General features: G+C 36.1%; 1 protein-coding gene across 3 annotated transcripts in view; it reads right to left on the bottom strand.

Annotated features, from left to right (window-relative positions):
- Window positions 1-20,572, bottom strand: part of COL21A1 (collagen type XXI alpha 1 chain) — a 211,668-nt gene that overhangs the window by 95,393 nt on the left and 95,703 nt on the right. For 2 of the 3 annotated variants that reach the window (XM_037844101.1, XM_037844100.1), the window contains exons 7-10: window positions 20,033-20,110; window positions 18,679-18,687; window positions 18,288-18,371; window positions 11,995-12,057 (exon numbers count right to left, since the gene is read on the bottom strand). In XM_037844101.1, coding sequence (XP_037700029.1) covers window positions 11,995-12,057; window positions 18,288-18,371; window positions 18,679-18,687; window positions 20,033-20,110 — 234 coding nt within the window. Of the gene's footprint in view, window positions 1-11,994; window positions 12,058-18,287; window positions 18,374-18,678; window positions 18,688-20,032; window positions 20,111-20,572 lie in introns of those variants that run through there. The other variant, XM_037844102.1, reaches the window with a different exon arrangement.

The raw sequence follows: 20,572 nt of genomic DNA, 5'->3' as shown, positions 1-20,572 counted from the left end.
GCTCCAGTCAAACTTGCACGCCCTAAACATTTATTTCGGTTTCCCAAGGCCAATGCCAGGGTGCCTAGGATTTGGGGCCCTTGCAAACCCATTTACCACTCTCTATTCAGATTCCATCTTTTTTGGACATAATTGTTTGAGTAGAGGCTTCTGCTGTCCTTCTATCACAGATCTCATTAAGGTTTCCAATTACAACTTCATTCTTGAACTCAAAGGCTTCTTTGCCATGTGGCTATGCACTGGCCTTCATATTCACCCACTCACTTGTCAGTACATTTTCTAATTGTAATTTTAGAGATACCACATTTTCAAATATTCCTTCTAACATTCTTTCCTAGTTCTTCTTTAATCCCTGATGGCTACCTAAGAAAGATCAGTCTTGGGTGATTGTCTTTCCCCTTTAATAGGCACCTATGTTTCTTATTTTATAAAATGCACTCAGTTTCCCAGAATTCAGATAGAACAATTTCTATCACTAACCATCATGCTTTCCCTCATACCCTATTTAGTTCTTCACAAAATACATCATTATGCTTTTCCTATGAATTCTCATGCCCAAATGGCTTATTTCTATAAGACCCTTTCCCAATTGTTAATCATTTCCCTTCACTGGTGAGCAATGAACATCATAACCAGTCTTCCCATATTCCATGCAAAACAACCTGCAATTTTCAAACCCACCATATGCTCTCCAGCCTGGCCCTATCTCTGTATCACTAGATTATGTGCCCCCTTGAGCTCAGGGACCAAGTTTAGATCATTTCTGTACTTCCAGTGGCAAGCAAAGTATTTGGCATATTTTTTGTTGATTGGACATTAGAAGAATTCTCCTTCAAGTCATACACATTGCACCATGAAAAATCTCTTTCCCCAAACAAACCATGCTCACGTTCATGCAGTTTCAATAGCCAATTGCAACTTTTAATAATACCATTAAGTCCATGTTCTCAAGATCAGTCAAAAGAAAAAAGAAAGAATCTACACAGAGCTTACCCAGTCCTACCTCTCTACCACTCTAGTCAGCACTGAATCTCCTTCCCTCACCAACTTTGAAATCAGAGAGATCTAGAATTGAATCTCAACTCTGTCACTGCTCACAAAAGCCCAGGGTTACATTACTTACAAATTCCACCACCTAGTATAACCTTCAGATCCTTCAAAATCCTGTACACATTCTCTGGATAGTCTGACATGATTTACAACAGGTTACTGTAATTGGGAAACTAATAATAGTGATAATTTTTATGGTACTTATCACATTCCAGACTAAGCACTTTGCATATATCAATTTACATAATTTTCACAGCTAAAGTAAATTCTACATTGTCCCCATTTTTGGATAAAGAAACTGAAGCACAGATAGGTTAACTAACTTGCCGCAAGTTGCACAACTAGTAAGGTAACAGAGTAAGTGGAAATACCCTCTCACAGAAAGTGCTTTATGGTGGATCAGATCTCATTATTCTAGGATGGCTAATTAGATTCAAAGAAACCCATTTGCCAGTCTATTTTTAAATTGTTTAGAATTCTGAGTGCCCTGATAAAAGGAAGCCTCATAAAATTCCTCAAAAGAAAGCTACCATGAAAATTGGCTATTAATCAAAATGGTCAGTCATCTAAGTTCATATTTAAGGAATTATTTTTGCTTTCATGTTTTATCAAAACTTGAGGTCAAATGTTATATCTGCTTGATTACTTGTTTTTTTTTTTAGAAAACCAATCTTTTGTAGATCCAAAGCTACTGGACTGTCTCTGCTTTTCAACAAAGTAAGCTACATGGTGCATTTGTTGGTGCATTTGTTATAGCGGCACACTACATTTGAAAGAATTAAAGCAATATAGAGATGTCCTCAGTTGTGTTCCCAGCTCACCTCTGACTCATAATGTGACCTCAGACAGAGTCATCAAATCCCCAAATCCTGGGAGACCACACAGAGAAGTGGAAAGACAATGAATTTTATGATCGGAAAAGACCTTGGTTGGCCTGAATTTTTGCTCCTCCCTTTAACAATGGGATTTTGGCTAAATCACTCTGTCAGGCAAACCCTTAGTTTCTTACTATAAAAGTGGTAAAACAATGCCCACTTCACTTCTGAGAAGCCAACGGAGTCACAGGTCATGTTTGGCAGATGTAGGAACTCAATAAACTTCTTTTCTTCAGACGCAATGACGATTGGTTGTGTAAAATTACTAGAACCCTTCTGCAAAATGTTACTACAAAGACTTTACAGCTACCATTAGTGTATTGGGAACAGCAGGTCCTTCCATCATCATTATTATTTAATCCTTTTTCAACATTCATACAGATCTAATGCTAAACATGTGAAAATGGCCTCAGTGGTATTTTACAATGGCCCTCTTTGTTTTGTCTTTGAAGGAACAACAATACAGGAATATTAAATGCTTCCCAAATATGAGAACCAGATATATATTTCTAAACTCACAATGAGATGCATTCTTGAAAACTTAGTTGCAGAAAGAAATTCAAAGTTTATTTTAGAATCTAGAGGAAATATGCTTAGTAACAAAATGAAGAAAAACCAAAACCACATCCAAGCAGGGGGATCCTAGGGCAAATCACCAGAAGAAACTGGATGAAATTCAGAAAAACAAATTTTGGACTAAAAATCAGGAAAATAAAGGTTAAGGGAGGGATATTACAACACAGAACAATTTCCAAGAGAAGCAAGAAATAAAATATTGGTTGACTCATATCAGGGTACACTGAAACAAGAAAAATCCCCTAAGGCAGGAAAAGTGATAAACTTCTCCTATAGTTTTATTGAGTTTATATTTTTCTGACTACCCAAGTTTCTGCATTACAATGTAGGACTGTAACTTTCACATGACCTTTGACTCATCAATACTGTTCAACATGAGTTTTGCCATTCTGCAACTGTTAGCAGGTCCAAATATCCACTCCACTCCCATCCACAAGATTTCTGACAGTATTTAAGTCTTTTCCATGTTCACAGAAAATCTCTTTGTAAATGAGTCACTTTAAGGGAAAAAAGTATTCTCACTGCCAAATTGTAGGGCTGAAGAAAAGAATACAGAATCAACTTAATTTTCCTCCATGATTCATAGTTGCAACGCTCCAGGAAAGATATATAGCATTGGAAATGGAAATTAAGCAAATAACATACTCAAATGTGAAAAGGTCACAATCTCTTCTGAACCCAATTCTAATCAGGCCATAAAAATATTCTGCCAATGTTAATATATCTGTTATTTCAAAGGAGTGAGAAGCATAGGGAAATTGGTTTCCTTTAAATACTCAAATCTTAAAAATGAGGATGGAAGTCATTTTAGGATGCCACCCTTCTTTTCAAAATGTAAGAAAGTAAATTATTTAAAATTTATTCTATTGCATAATTTTCCTCAAAGTTTAATTCCAACAGATACTCTGAGGTATACAGCCAAGGTAACTAGGTAACCAATACCGTGCGTATTTTCAGTGTCCACTGCAGATTCTTCTAGTAGTTGGCAGACTTCAAAGCTCTATACAACTAAATTCCAAGAAAGTGCATAAATCTCTGTCTCCATGAATAACTAAAATGGAAGCTAGCTTTTTGCTACACAACCCAGCTATTAGTAAAGTAATATATATGCTTTAACTGATTGCAGATTATTTGATTAATAGGTCTCGTTAAATGTAAAATGACCCCTGTGCTAAGTTCTAAAAAAGAACTGTAATGCTATGGGAGGTGAAGAATAGGAAGCCAAGGAAAAGCTTTCCTAGGAGACAAGCTCAAAGGAATACTAAAGAAAGCACACCCCTTGCAGAAGAAGCTTTCAATATGCCATACAGCAGGACAGAACAAGCCATATTCATAAAGCTAGAAGAAGAGAGCGAGCCAGAGAAAGTACACTGCAAAACAAGGCCCAGGAGTAGACCAAAGAGACATGCAGGGATTAAGGGTCTTGTGAAGGACTGGGTTCATTATCCGAGCCCTTGAAGTCTTTAAACCAGAGGGTCACGAAATCAGATTTGAGCTTTGAAAAGATCACTGACTACACTGTAGAGGATAGATTAGAAGGGCAAGGGAAAGCATGGAGACCAAGTGGGACCTTCCTGCCAGGAAGAGAGAATGGTAGATGGAATGTGAGTGCAGTCAAGACATAGTCTAAACCGACAGTGGTATATGAGAGGTGAGGGAATTGGATCCATGGGATGATGCTCAGGTTGCTAGCTTGTTCAGTATGATGGCTGCTAATAACACTAACTGAGAGAGGGAACTCTGGAGGAAAATATAGATTAATTGGCTGCAAATTATAAAGTAACACAAAAATAAAATAAATATTTTTATGGACTAATATAAACAATTTATATTTGAAAATGAGAAGTTATGTGCTGCTGTGAAAAAAAAACAGAATTTCTACTTCAAATTAAAATAAACTACATTTACTATAAATGAAATTAATTTAAATCTGACATTCCCCTCCCTTCGGAAAAGATGGATAGGTGATAAATATGACGCATAATCCAGTTTCCTATAATAATTTGCTACTAATTAAGTACACGAATGATGCACATTGTATTCCTTTCACAAATCATCTCTGCAGATATAGCAAGATTCTTAGATTCATGGAATTTAATCAAATTTAGGTAGGTTGCCTCCATTACTTAAGTAAGATGACCCAAAGTTATACTAAACTTATTTTGAAAAGAGAATACACAACTTTTTAAGATAACTGATACCATTTTTAGTAAATATTACTTCCCAACCTAAATCTCTAGTTATTTTACTTTTATATATTATAAAGGAGGTGTTCAATAAACAGCTAGCCTCATTCCTTCTCTTGCTTTCCTGCTGGGTTTTCTCCATAACATTAACCACCATCTGATATTATGTATGTATATATTATTGTATAAGTATATAAAATACCTACAAGCAATCTATTTAAGAGACACATGAAATAAACATGGAAGATTCACATAAGAGATCTAAATAAGAGAAGTGTTGGAGAAAAATGAATTACCTAGTCATTTTTTTCCTAAATTTTGTCTAGGAAAGCTTTGTGGAAGAGATATAGAGATACCTTTTAAGTAACATTTTATTATACAAAAAGATCAGCTGCCCAAGGTTAGCACAGTTCATTCTAGGCAAATGGCCCATATTTTCATTTATCAGTAAGAATCTATGAGGGGAGTGTGTGTGTGTGTGTGTGTGCGTGTATGCTTATATGATAGCAGTGAGAGAAATGGAGAAAACAAACATTTTGCTAAGGAACCCAGATTGAAGTGAAGTAAGAGTTCAGATAGAAACTGCTTTCTCTAGAAGGAAGTTTCGTACACTCAATAATTAAGTTGCCTCTTGGAATTATTTTCTCCAGGATAAATAACAGCCATTTCTTCAGCCTTTATCCTAATATGTAATCATTTTCCAGTTCTTTAATCCTCATGACACTCAGCTGCAAATTCCCTACAGCTCTTCAATTTTTGAGTCTACAATTGGCACCATATTCAGTGTATAGTCTGAAAGGAGGAAAGCATAGATTACTTGTCTCAAGGGTTCTACTTGTTTTAAAACTAATTACTCACCCCCTGTCAAACTTACTCTGCTGACATATGTGCTAGTTTTCTTTCCTTTCAGCCTCTTCTATCCCATTATTCTTGAATATGTGAAGATATCTCTTGTTTGGATAACACTCCTGAATTGCAGTAAATCCTACCTCATAGGCTGCATTCTGAGTTCTCACAGTCTCCTGATTAACTGTTTGGGATGAATTCCAGTTCCTACAGGTCCCTAAAGTGTAGTATCCTAAACCAAATCCAATACTCCAGAAGCAGGACTGTCCTCTTTCTCAATATAAATATTATATATTTACTAATGATTCCAAAATTTGCATCAGTTTATTTTGGCAGCCCCATTATTTTCAACCCAAAAAGCACTATTTTCAACCCAAAAAACAGAGTAATTTTTTTAAAAAACAAGTTATAATTCTATCAGCTCTAACTGTAAAATAGTCCCAAGATGTGACCTACTCACATCTTGAGTAGGTCTTTTCACCTAACTACTACCATCCTGATTTTAGCCGCATTCAGCTCTCTCCTGGATTATTGCAAGAGCCTCCTGACAGCTATCCCTGCTTTTGCCCTTATCACCCTAAAGTCTAATGTTGATCCCTTTTTCCCCAAGTCTAAATATCTTGCAGACAAGTAAAAGCCCTCAATTTACCCTAGTTCTGCTTCACTATGCTAGAATAGCCCATTCTCAAAGCTCTCCAAATCTTTTTGGATTTTCATGTTCCTTTAAATGCCAAAAGAAATTCTAAATGAAATCAAGAGTTAAAAGTTCTTAAAAATCATAATAAAGTAAATGAACACATAGAAGAGTATCTAATGACCAAAATAAAACCCACTGGAATAAGAGAAAATGTTTGATTCTTGGAAAATCTTACATTTCTAAAATTAAAAACAAAATTATAACTCAACAAATAATCAGGAGAAATAGTAGCAACATATATATCAATGATTATTAATGCTCTTACTGATCAATATGAAAAATACCATTACCTCTATATAAAATGGGCAAATGACAAGACAAGACACTTTGCAAATTGAGAGCTCTCCTTGAATTTCAGACATCTATAGCCAATTACCCACCTACAATTTTACTTGAACGTGTAACATAAATTTAACGTATCAAACCAAAGTCGCGATTTTCATCCTCCAATCTTCTCTCTCCCATTCTTTCACATCTCATTAGAGTCCCTTTGACTTCTCTCTTTCTCTCAAACCCATATCCAATACATCAGCAAATTCTATCAGGTCTAACTGTAAAATATTCCCAAGACGTGAGTAGGTCTTTTCACCTAATTACTACCATCCTGATTTTAGTCGCATTCAACTCTCTCCTGGATTATTGCAAGAGCCTCTTGACGGCTAGCCCTGCTTTTGCCCTTATCACCCTAAAGTCTATTTTCAACCCAAAAAGCAGAATAATTTTTTTAAAATACAAGTTATAACAGGTGACTTCTCTACTCAAAACCCTCCATAACACCCCAGCTCACTCCAACGGAAAGCCCAAGTCATCACAAGGAGCTAAAGATCTCCTCTCCATCTTCCCTCCCTTCTCTCTCCTACCTATCCAACTTCTTCATCTACTAACCTTCCCCACCATGCTTTATATTTTGTGTTTTGATAAAGCGATGTAATAACTTTGAAATTTCCCAACTGTGTTAAATACCAATTCTGAAAGGTTGAAACCTCTGCAGAAAGCTGACCCCTTTCTGGTGTCCCTAGACTCAGTGGCACAAGGAAGTAGTGGGGGCTGAGGGGGTACTGGGTTGCTGAGTGTGACTCCACCAATTCACTCTCTTGTCTATTGGTAGCTGTGCACTGTCAGTTTTTCAACTCACTTCTTAAAGCCATGAATATGAAAATCATCCCCAGAATTCTACAGCTTAGTCTAGTGCTACCTTTATCTCTTAGTAATGATGAAAATCAGCCATAGGAGAGAATTTAGGCCTTATCTGGTACCATCTTCTCATTTTCCCAATGAAGAAACTGAGGCCCATAAAAACAAAATAACTTTGCTATACGGAGTGTAAAACAGCCCCAGATTTCTCCAACAATCAGCTAGGGCCTTTGTTTTAGTAGAGTACTTTGGTTCATGAAGAGTAATTAATGATGACTCAAACAAGAAGACAGACACGAATGAGTACTATAAAAACATAAACTTCTACAAAATCATAAGCTAATGCTTATATTTCCACATATGGCCTTCTTTTAAAAAAATCAATGCCATATCAGTATAATGCCTTAAATAGCTGTAGTACTCTGAATTACTTAACAGGATATTTATATCTATATAAGTAATATGAATATATATATGTATATTTCCCCTATTTCTTTTAATAATAGTAAAATAGGCTGTCACTGCACTGATAGAAGTTATTTAACTGATAGAGAAATGAGAAAGAAGTGGAAGGATTTGATAAATTTCAAAAACCAGAGATAGGACTGATGGAAGCCAGACAAGAAAGAGTACATAATTTATGATTCCATTAATATGACATTCTAGAGTAGGCCAAACTCATCTATGACAGCAAAAATCAACAGTGCCCGCCTCTTGCAGAAGGGATAGGGATGTAGAGGCAGTGATTGTCTGGGAAGAGGCATGAGGGAACTTTTCTTGGCTGATGGTAATGTTCTATATCTTGAGGGCATTTAGGTTACATAGCTATACGCATTTTTCAAAACTCGGTTAATGTTCCCCTAAGAGTTGTGCATTCCATGTATGTATATTTTACATTAAAATGAAAACAATATTAAAAAGAAAGAATTCTGTTAATGATATGCATGCTGAAGCATTTAGGGGAAAGAATACTGATGTCTTAAAATTATTTTGAAATGCATAAAAAATTATCGATGGAGGGATGACTGGATTATGTAAAAATGCAAGTATAATAAAATGTTAACGATGAAATCTAGCTCATGGGTATAAAAGTATTAGCTGAAAAGCTCTTTCAAATTTGTATTTTCTAAATTTTCATAATAAAATATTGGAAAAAAACAGTAATATGCTCAAACACTGTGCCGATAGAAATTCTTTAACTGATAGAGAAATGGGAAAGATATGGAAGGATTTGAAACATTTCTTTAATTTTGGTTGGTGGCGTTTTCCTTACAAAAATTAGTATGTCTCCAGAGTGGAATAATATCCTATTTAAAGCTTCAGTTGAGCTGGCCTAGTTATATTGTGAAAGAGCATCAAATTGCTTATTGAGGGGATTGCACAGAACCAAATCCAAACAAAGCAGAATTCCCTTCGAACTGTTCTGTCCAAGTTTCCTTGGTCCAGATGGCTTCCATAGCCAGCCAGAGGCTCCACCCACACCCTCCCACTCCCGCGGTGTGCTGGCCCTGGACACTCACTAATGACCCTCAGCTGTTCTGGCTCCCAGGCTCACTTTCTCTTCCTGCCTGGCCACCCAACATCACATCTCCTGCAGAAGGAAAAAATGGGGGATGGGGGGAATGGACATTCAAGAAAAGTCACAAATTTGGGTACATAGGATTTGAGTTAGTGTATTAGTTTCCTATTGCTGTTGTACAAACTTAGTGGCTTAAAACTATGCAAATTTACTGTCTTACAGTTCTAGAGGTCAGGAGTCTGAAATGGGTCTTAGGGGACTAAAACTGAAGTGTTGTCAGGGCTGTGTTCCTTCTGGAAGCTCTCTCTGGAAGAGAGAATCCTTCCCTTGCCTTTTACAGCTTCTAAAGGCTGCCCACATTCTTTGGCTCATGGCTTCATCACTCTGACCTCTGCTTCCACTGTCACATCTCCTTCTCTGACTCAGACCCTCCGACTTCCCTCTTATAAGGACCCCTGTGATTGCACTGGACCCACCCAGATAATCCAAGATAATCCTTCCCATCTCAATATCCTTAAATTGAGCACATCTGCAAAGTCCCTTTGTCATGTAAGATAGCATTCACAGGTTTTGGGGGCCATTATTCTGCCTACCAAATTTGGTTTGTTCTTTCTTTGACGGATCTACGTATCTATATCTCTATATACATAAAATCATATACACATACACAAAATACATATATGTATCGAATGAGATGAGACAAGAAGTCTATTAGAACTACTCCTAAATCAGAGTCACTAAGTGATATCTATGATTATTATTTAGGCTAATAAAAACTAATCTCCAATACTTCATTCATGGCAAGATCTTAAACAATAAAAAAGCAAACTAAGGGCTGATAGCCTATGGAAGGCCTGCTCAGCATTTGCCTCCAAACATTGCCCAGGATTTTTCAGCACCAAAAAAGCAAAGGCCTGAATAACAGCAGAGATGTCAGAGGAGCTCTGGACAATCACGAGGAACCAGAAGAGGATATTTCAGCCCAGGAAGTATACCTGCTTTGGAGTTGATGCAGCACTGCAGCTGCCTACAGCAGAAAATATTGACCCCAGGGAAGGAGTCTCCAGGCAGAGGAGGGCTTATGTTTAAAAAGAATCATCTCACCCACTGTGATTAGGGCAGAACTCACACAGGACCTCAGGGCAATATCTTCAGTGGGATTAAGGAGCTGCAGTGAGGGAATGCAAAAAAAATCATATGACAACTTTTAGGGTTAAAGTGAGAAACTACAAGGAAAATGATTGCATATAATTGGAATTGAAGATAAGGGCAAAAGGGGGAGATGCTAGGTTTGAGGTCTATTCATTCAGTTTTATTCAAATAGAAGCAGTCTTATGATAATTTTTCTCATCCTCTTCCCTCCAAATACACCCTCGGCCTTCCCTCCCACACAAAGGTTTAAATGCACACACTCCTAGCCTGGTCAATCCTCTTGTGCACTGGAACCAATCACTTCTCACATACCCAAGGATTTTCTTCTTGCAAATTTCCCCATCTCCTAAATCATAAATCTTTCTTTCTCTTCTGCATCATTCTCATTAGCATAAAAACAATGTATCCCATCTTTAAAAAATGCTACAATGTGTTCCATCTTAAAAAAAAAAAAACCTCCTTTTATCCCATATCCTTCTTATGCTACTGCTCCAGTTCTTTCCTCCCCTTTACATCACCCCGAAAAGGCATCTATATCCAGTCACCCTTTTCTTATCTCCCACTCTCTACTCATTTCAATCCAGCTTTTGCAGCCACCTTCTCTGAAATCCTACTTACCACAATCTTCAGTGCCTCTGTGTAGCAAAACCAACTGTCCAGTCACAGCCCTCATTCTTCTTGATCTTAGCAATGTTTTCTTCACTTGGCTTCTGTCATGTCTGGTTTTCTTCCTACTTCACTGGTCAATCCTTTCCAATTTCCTTGACTAAATCCTCCTCCTTTTTTTTGCTCCATCAGAGGGACTCCGACTTGGTTCAGTCCCTCCTTCTCTTCTCTATTTATCTGTACTCACTCCCTGAATGCTCTCAATTGCTCTCATGGCTTTAGATTTTAGATACATTTTTATCCTAATGAGTCCCAACTATATATTTTCATAATTCAATATTCCCCCAAATTTCAGATTCCTAGCTCCAATATTCTACATGTCCAATAACAACATCTCAATTTCCCCCACAAAAACGTACATCTCCCCTGGCATTGCCCAGTTTAATTAGTGGTACCACAATTCACCCAGTTGCTCAAGCCAAAAACCATGCAGTCATCCTTGACTCCTCTCTTTTGCTTACATTCCACAGATAATTTGTTAGCAAATTTGGTCATCTTTACATTAAAAATAAATCAGAATCTGACCACTTCTACTTTTCCACCACATCAATCTAGTCCAAGCCACTCTTACCTTTCACTTAGAATCTGGAAATAACCTTCTATGTGATCTTCCTGATTCCACTCTTAACCACATATAATCTATGCTCCATATAACATCCATGATTTCCCTCCTAAATTGTAAGCCAGATCAAGTTAATTCCTTGCTCAAAATCCCCAAATGAATTGCCATCACAGTTAACAATGAATCCAAGGGGTCAGCCGAGCTGAGCAGCACTCCCTAGTCACCTGGCAGCTCTTCAGCTCTCTGCAGCTCCAGGTGGCTGCCATTTTGTAGCTCTTCCAAGCTCCCTTCTTTGATAATCTCCCTGTAGAGTGGCTCACTTGTATATCTAATCCCTTCCCACACTATACTGGTGTAAAAGGCCTCAGCACATCATCATGTTTTCAAAAGTTAGCCATTTTTTGTGTGTGTTAAATTTGTCAGCAAACCTCTCTCACGGTCTTAACAAGCTCCTCTTCTACTATGAGGTTTGAGGTATTGATGATTGAACGTTAGGCCTGTGGTTTTTTTTTCATTCGTTGAACATTATTGATTCACAACAAAAACCCCCATCCCCTCCTTCACATAATAAAAGGATTTCTGAACTCAGCCTTTCAGGAGGTTTAGAACACACTGGGCAATTGTTAAAATGTAGGAAAGATGTACGATCTTGATATGAGATACCTAAAAAGTGACTAGAATGCTGATTCTACAACCCCAGTACTGGAGATGACCAAGCTTTCAGTACTCACAGGCTTACCATCTTGACCAGGCTGTCCAGGGTGGCCAGGGTTCCCAGGCAGTCCAGAGTCACCCTAGAGAGGAGAAAAGCTTCTCAGAACAAACCCACCAACCACATGATGCAGTAAGGGCTCATCAACAAACAAAGCTAATTCCTTTATTTGAAGCTGTTGGTATATTAAATATTAAAAAAAAAAAAAATTTTTTTAAAAAGACCCAAAGTAGGGTTAAAAAATAACGGGATATTTTAAACATCTATACTTAGCAAATTAAGGCTTTATCTTATTTTCTAAAAAGTACAATAATTTATTTCTGCAAGCACACAAAGTATAACAAGTGGGGTGCTTTTCACTGATGCAAGATACCAACATTTATGCCAAGATACATTTTTAGAGTTTTCAAAAAACTATGAAGTACCATGGCAAATATTGTTTAAGAGAGAAATTTTCACCATAAGTCTATAGACTTAATTCTAGTCTAAATGTCATACCACAGATATCAATGTCATATTACATAATTCAACACATAACACATACTTATTCAAACATAGTCCATGGGCCATGTGCTTTCACAAAGGGACGCAAGTCTAAAGCTGCATGAGAGACATTTTCCTTCAATCCTGTCAATGTGGATCTGTGTCTATACTTATAATCTCATTTGAAAATAATGTTGAAGTTCTAAAATTTGACTATTTTCATGAGAGTGAGGCCCAGGCCAAACAACTCTCTCCTAACCCCCACAGTCCACGAGTGAACGTAATACTTAGGAAAGGAAGAAATGACCCTAGGAACATTCTATGGAACTCTGGTCTATTACTCAATGGCCAATACTGACCATTCAGATGGTTGTCATCCATGGTAAAAAGTATGAAAGTAACTTTTTTGAGTGAGGTAAGGGTGTTTTGTAATTTAATTCTAAGAAACACTTTACTTCAAAAATACTACCATATTCATCCATCGCATCCATGACATCCACATGGGACATCCTGCTGAAAACCATGAAGTCTCAGCCATCAGTATCAGTAAATTCCTACACAGAGGCAACTGGTTTCGATTAAATAATTCTTCATTATTTTCAGCAAAAAATCATTCACACAAGAACACAGTGATTATATGTCAACCAAATGCCAATGCTAAGGATACTTTACATAACTAAATTTTCTGGTCTGAAATACCACTTCAGGCTACTGGCTAGGGAGATTTGTTCCTAAAACATAACAGGAGAAATGGAAAGAACTATGTGAACTCTATTAAGGAGCTAATAAATAAGGGATGGGCTTTTCACTTAAGAACTGCCCCTCCTGAGGCTAAGCACAAAAAGAAGCTGAGAAGAAAAGTCATTTTTAAGATACAGAAAGAATCCAGGGAAAAAACAATGCTGAAAACATGGAATATCTTGTTAAAGAAATATAATTTGTAATTCAAGTCCAAGGACCACCAGTGCCAGCTAGTTGTGAAGAAACAACATTCCGGGCCTCTGGGGAGTTAGAATTTCTCTCTACTGTTTTTGAAGGGGTACACTTTAATCTCCAGCCTTCTCTGCCATTATTCTTTGCCCATGTTCAGACTGGACTTTCTGCCTTCCAACAAATGCCATCTTTTCTTTCTCCAGGAGGAAATTTTTATTCCTTTCTCACATAAGAGTTAATATAACAATTTCTCATTATTCCATTTTCTCCTGCTATCTTTTTTCTGTTGAAATTCTATAGGAGTTACTATGTCACTGACAACTTGTTCAACACTAGTGTCTTCTTAAAGTTTCCCCTTGGTTTGCCTTCCTTCGTCATTTGGATTCAGGCTCCTTGGAAATAGGGTTTTCATATTCTACTTCTTTTGCACAATGCTGGTACCAAGTAGAGATTCAATAACTACTTGCTTATCGATTTATTTCAAATCAAATCTCTTGTTAATTACCCATTTCCTTCAAGAACGCTAATTATCAGAAAAATCTAGGACATCAAAAGGATCTTGAGAGGGTTTATCCATTACTGTGATGAGGCAGAAATAAAGCTTTGGCATAAGAAGAAAGGGGACTCAAATATTTTATGCTGCAGAAAAGTACAAAACATACTTACTAATATTTTTAATTACTCAAAACTAAGTTCCCAAGGAAAAATCACCCATAAGATAAATCCAATGTGACTTCATAAGGGACCATAACACTGGTCAACAGTCTCAAGAGGTAAAATAATTTTGGGGGCAGATTTTATTATTGGTGGTAAATTTTACTGGTTATTTGGCTTATGCCTATTCTTCTCACTGTATTATTTGTAAAAACTCAGGTTAGATTTTGTGTTACTTCCAGAAAACTGGATGAATGCAGTAAAAATCTAACTAATTCAGCTGACTAGAAATAAGGCCATTTAGAATAAAAATTCTGTTTTATTACTTTAATAAAAGCTGACACCCAACCTTTATTGATTATTTTTTATAGGCTAACCAATGTTCTAAAGGTTTTACATATGTTGAATCACTTAATCATCACAAATCCAATGCAGTAGGTACTTTTATTATTTCCATTTTATATATAGGAAAACTGAGGCCCAGAGAGGTTACACAAATTTCCCAATGTCACACAGCAGTGGTAGAAATGGGATTGGATCCCAGTCTGTTGGGCTCTAGAGACTATGCTCCTAGACACTACTGTCCCTGCCCATGTACAAATGCACATGGTGACCAGAACCAGATCTGGACACCATGAGCAAATTAAACATGGAAAAAAAATTTTTTCTTAATACATGAAATTAGACACATATTATTATACAACTATGGCTAAATTCCCAATCCTCTTTACTCTGATTTAGTTGAAACATTTGTACATTTTCAATTGAAAAAATATGTACTCAGCTGAAAAGGAATACTTATTTATGTTGAGTTGAATTTGTGCCACAGGATAGTATTTTTCAGTTGTTGACAGGAGTGGAAATGTCATGGACTAAGTTTAAACATTTCTGAATATGGCCTCTCAAACAGCAAAAATATGAATAAAGTAAGAAGTACTAGGGCTTCCAAAACACAGCTAATATTTTAACTTGCCGATCTAAAGCAAAGTCTTTGGAACTCTGGGTTTGCAAGACCTCTTCTCAAAACCCTTATGCCTTCATGCTATACTCTTCTGCTGTCCACAGGAGTATGTGACTTAAAACCTAATCCATTTTCCAAAACTAACCCCTTCCCTCCCTCAGAACCCAATTTCTCACTCCCTCAGACTAGAAGGAATCCACTGTTTGGGCAAATTAACAAAAAGTTATGAATGCCCAGTGGTCCCTGATATTTCCCAAAGGCTTCTGTATTTTAAAAAAAGTATACTTTGATAGCCTAAATTAATCTCTAATTAGGAGCAACAAAAGTCAGCAAACAAGGAAAAGGTTCAACAGACAGAAGAATTTCAGAGCAAAAAAGTTAGTAAGAAATTGCTCCTACTTAAATTAAAAATACTTTCTTTCCCTTAACTAATTGATCTAACTCTTGAGATTCTCTTATTAGAGGTTTGCTCCCACAAATGTTCCTGAAGTGGAGGAAGAAGTTGCCAGTTGCCTAAATGGGTCATTTGAAAGATGTTTACAAATTGGAGATTGCCTAGATCTGTCATGTAGAACAGAGGCATTCCATGTAGTTTAACTGGGGTAGGGGTGGGGTCTTATTTGTTTTCACTGATTTCATAATTCATGCCACAAAAAATAATTATTGTTAAGTACTATGCTAGATACTAGAATTCCAAAGAACAATTTAGTTCCTATTTAACCTCCATAGTGAACAAGAGAAGTGCTCGCATATGAATACACTAGACTCTGTAATTTAACATCCCTAAAGTAAATAAGCTATTCCTCAAGAGTTTCACAGTTTGGTGACAAATATTTTTTCTGACATTTGATGAAGAATCATAATGGCATGATTAGGTTAAGTTTGGGGTACCATAGTCACGTTCACCTGGTTTTGTGACCGGGTAGTCAGATTTTTCAGAATTTTAGAGTACTTTAAAAAGGTAATTTCCTCTATCGTAAAATACGCACCCACTCACTTATCCAGTCTCATGATTCCAAACTCAGCTCTCAGACCTCTATTTCTGCCTAACAGAAAGACTAGATACGTTCTTCACAGGTGACTCTGCCTCTTGGACAACTTTGAAACTTGCCAGAAAGCATCTAACGAAAATGGTGTGTTAGTCTCAGTGGGATCTAAAGTAAAATTGCCTCATCTGGTTCAGTTCAGCTTCTGTGGAACTAAACAAAACCGTATCAACTGTCTAAGCCAGAAATTCTCTGAAGGAAATACAACTCAGAGTGTTGCTAGGGAATCTGTTTTTCACACGTAGGTCCCTGATCTGGGTAAGGAACCACCTCCAGGGGAAAGGGCCCTAAAAGTATGGAAGAGTTTGTGTGTGTGTGTTCCTGCTCTCCTGCCAGATTTCCTGAGGAAAATGGAAAGCAGATTGTGAAGACATGCCAACTTGAAGATTGGTGGAAAACTGCAATTTCACTTAAAGTAATAGGTGGCAATGGAGCTAGATTATGACCAAGAAAAGAGAATGAAAATGAGGAATACATTAATCTTGGAAATAATGGAGAGTAGAGGCTTCACCAGACAAGACAAAGGGTATGTTAAGGAATTGTTAAAGAAACATTTGTGAATAAAACTAGGTACCACTGCAAGATGCCCATTGGCCAACTAATGAAGAATCAAGAAAACATCAGAGTCCTCAGGTATCTCTCAAAATGTGGAGAGCCACTTTAAGACCCTTCAGTCGGCCTGAGCCTGATGCTTTAGAATAGGGAGGCACTCTAGGTCTTTGAGAGACGTCAGACATCCTGGGGCTCTGATTTCCGTGTTATATCTCTTACAGATCAAATCATTTTCATGTATAATATGCCAAGCTGAATAAACTGCATTAATGTTTTAAAGAGAAGTGTGCTGTTACAGCATACCAAGCTGTCTTAGTCGGTATATGTTCCTCTGAGAATGTTCTAGTTAACTCTCCTTTATGACAAGGCAGCCTAACTAACATGAGGTTACCTAGAATAAAGAGTGCTTGCATTAACGTTCCTAAACCCAAAATAAAAAGTGTACAATAATAAATTGGTTGTGATGTACTGCAGTGAAATTCTAAGCCAGAGATTTTCCTTACGTTAGATATTCAGTGTACAGTTTTACTTTTTAAATTGCATTTCTTTCTTGATTTTAACATCTAGGCTTGAAGCAGGTTATGAACTATCACATGAAAATGGAAGCGGTAAACATGCACAAAACATACGCAGAGTTAAACTGTTTTAGACTAGACCAGCAGCCCAAAAGTTAAAACTTTTTCAGTCATGATGATTAAGATATTAATCAGAAAAATCAGTCTAAATGAGCATCATAATTCATACTTAAAAATTATTATGGTCACTTCAAATAATAGGTGATCAATACATAAAAATACTCTATCTTTTTGCCTAGGGAATTATGCTTATCTTCAAATTGGACATTATTTTTATTTAAATGATATTTGTAAATATTTTAAAAAATAATTAGGTGATATTTTAAAATATTTTTAAATGAACAAGATTTATTGATAGTGGCCAAGCCACTTAACTTCTCAATATCTTGAGCTGCATCTAAGTGATGCCACAATAATTGCCAGTTTACTTAAAAATGTAGTGGTTCATATTTGATAGTAATATGCACAACTTACTGTTAGGTAAAAATTAACTGACTACAAAACAGTATGTACATAATGGGTCCAATCATGTAAAAATGTATCAATATGTATATACATAAATAAGTGAATACAACTGGAACACACACACACACACACACACACATGAATATGATAAAAAAAATACAACCCCTCAAAAGTAATGATTACTTGATTAAGTGAATATTATATGTATTTGCCTTTATTTTTAGAATTAGACAAACTCACAACATTAAAGTCAATTTAAAAATTTGGGTTTCATTTTTCCATCTGAACATCAAGTTTTGAGAACTTAAAAATTTAGATTACTTGAGCGTATTTTAACAAATGCCCTTTCCTTATTTTTTCCCAGGTTGTAAAGAGGTAGTGTTCTTGGGCTCTGGCAGCAATATTTGGGAAAACAAACCAACAATGCTCCCTCAGTTGACTGTGTGCTAGGGGCATCAGTTTCAGGTTCAAAAGGTAGTTAGAGATTAGAATATACTTTTTTCATAAATCACCAGTTTTAAACTGATATAAGGCATGAGTGGAAATTTCACAACAAAGTCAATGATAATTAGAAATTTTTTTTCTGTTTTCTTAGCAAATGTTTGTATGCTTTAACAAAAATAGCATGTTAGGTTTTACTTACTTTGGAGCCTTTCAGTCCTGGGTTCCCTGGTGGACATATACATGGAGCTGGAGTTGAACCTACATCACTGGGACCATTTAGGCACTACAGAGACAAGAATGGAAATAAACAACAAACATGGAAAGACATACATATGTACATGCATACATGAGGATCTGTATGTATGTGTAAAACGTTAAAGAAATCTTACAGTCACTTTTCAATTTAATTTTATTCAATCTAATAAGAAATGCCAAATCACACACAAAAAAACCCTATGAGCACGATGAATATATTCAAACTACATAAAATGGGTTCAATTTGTCTAATATACTTACATTTGATGGAAGGAAGCTTAACAGCACCACAATGCAACTATTACCTTAAGGAGAATAATAGTATCCAAGCCTACCTCTCCATTCTGAAAGAAAAACAACAAATATGCTTTCAAACATGTTTATATTTAAAGTTTTAAATTATCTTCCTAATTTACATATATTTCATTGTCCCATTTAGAGTTACATGAAGTGCCAGAACCAGCAAGAGCTTTAAACATTCGCTTATATTTATTCCTTAAAAATCACTTCTTTATACATGCATTAATACATTTATAGTAGGATGAAAGAAGGGAATTAATAATGGTTAAGAGTGGAAAGAGAAAATTAAAATGCTGAAGCTTCTTGTATAATATAAATGCAAGAACAAAAATAAACTCGAGGTAGGATTTATATGCTCTCCTCAACTTTCTAGAAATCATTTAAGAACCAGGAAAAAAAACCCCAAACCACCTCTGAACAAGTCACAAACTGCCTGCATTAAAACTTCCTGCACTTTACTAATAGGAGCACTTCTCACTAAACAGTCTATTTCCTACTAATTAATACACAATTTTAAATGGGTTAATAATCTATCTAAACAATAATACATTAAATCAGAAAATGAGAAGATGGGAATGAAGGTTGCAAAAGGCAAACAGGTCACAAGAAATCATAGCTGAAAATGAAGGAGACATAAAAACATAAAAAGCTATTAGAATTCAAAATCTGCAATCTAATGTCACGTTTTTATTATACAGAAGAATAATGGTAATGGTGATATCATTGATGTAGAGACATCAATAAATGAAATACATACAAAGGACCTAAAAATGCAATGCTTTATTAGTACCTTTAGGAGGGATTTATATTACAAGTTATAAGTATCTAAAATAAAAGTTATAGTATTTAAATGATCCCTTATCTAGAAAATCCAGCATGAATCCCTTCTAGAAGGTTCCAGTTTTTATTTTATTTTCGATTCTTTAAATGTACTGCTCTACATCCTCAACTTTTCAGAATATGTGGATTCATAGTTTTGGTTTAATAGCAAAAAACGAAATAAGAACAGCATGACTACAATTTAAATGACTATAATTTAAATCCCCCCAATGGGGAATCTACATTGTCAAAGAGTTTTACAACATTATATCTTAGTTGCATTAGCCAGAATATACCACTTTTTGTCTAGGAAAAGGGATTGAATAATATGGGGGGGGGGGGCAGGTAACTTTCCTTGTGTTCTTTCATTCACATTGTCAATTATAAGTGACAACTTATAATTGTAATTATTAATCTCATAATGTGTTTTACCCAATGTAGCTTTGTTTCTATTGACAATAAAAAACAAAATTACTTCTACATATTAAACTGACAGATATCTGCTTTTTATTTATTGCTTTGGAAGTACTAAAGCAACACTTGGGGAAAAAATTAATCCATCCTACTTACAAATCCAGGAATCTCACATGCTGTCTCTCGGTTGTTCTGTTCCGGGTCACAGTAGATTCGCAACTTTTGGACATCAAACTAGGAACACAAATCCAGTAGAGTTAAAGTTGAAGGAAAAGCTAATTGTTTTATAGAACAACTCAGATATGTAGAAACAGACACTATAGTTAGTAATTAGGTAAGGTTTGAATCACAGTATTTAGCGAAAGCAATAGACCTATAAAATTTGAGTACCTAATATGTATTATCAAGACGATGAAATGTAACTCTGGAGGAAAAATTCCCTCGCACCAAGAGTGAATCTCCTGATTTCCTTCAAGAACCCAGTGAAGCCATTTTATTATGCCTGTGTTAAGAGTCTAGAGAGCACTTCCTAGGACACTTAAAAGCTTTCCCAGGCTTTCTGTGTTTATTCTGAATCTCTACAACATTCCAGATTGTATAGGGTGGAATCAAGAAGTCATCTTTGGTTGCAGGGATTTAGATGCCATTATGATGTGTTGTGTGAAGAGGAAGCAAGTATCTGTTACTGTTTAAATG

Source organism: Choloepus didactylus, chromosome 7 (assembly GCF_015220235.1).
Source record: "Choloepus didactylus isolate mChoDid1 chromosome 7, mChoDid1.pri, whole genome shotgun sequence".
NCBI classification, from domain to species: domain Eukaryota; kingdom Metazoa; phylum Chordata; class Mammalia; order Pilosa; family Megalonychidae; genus Choloepus; species Choloepus didactylus.
The sequence above is the reverse complement of the archived record's forward strand: the minus strand, read 5'-3'. Positions and strand labels throughout refer to the sequence as shown.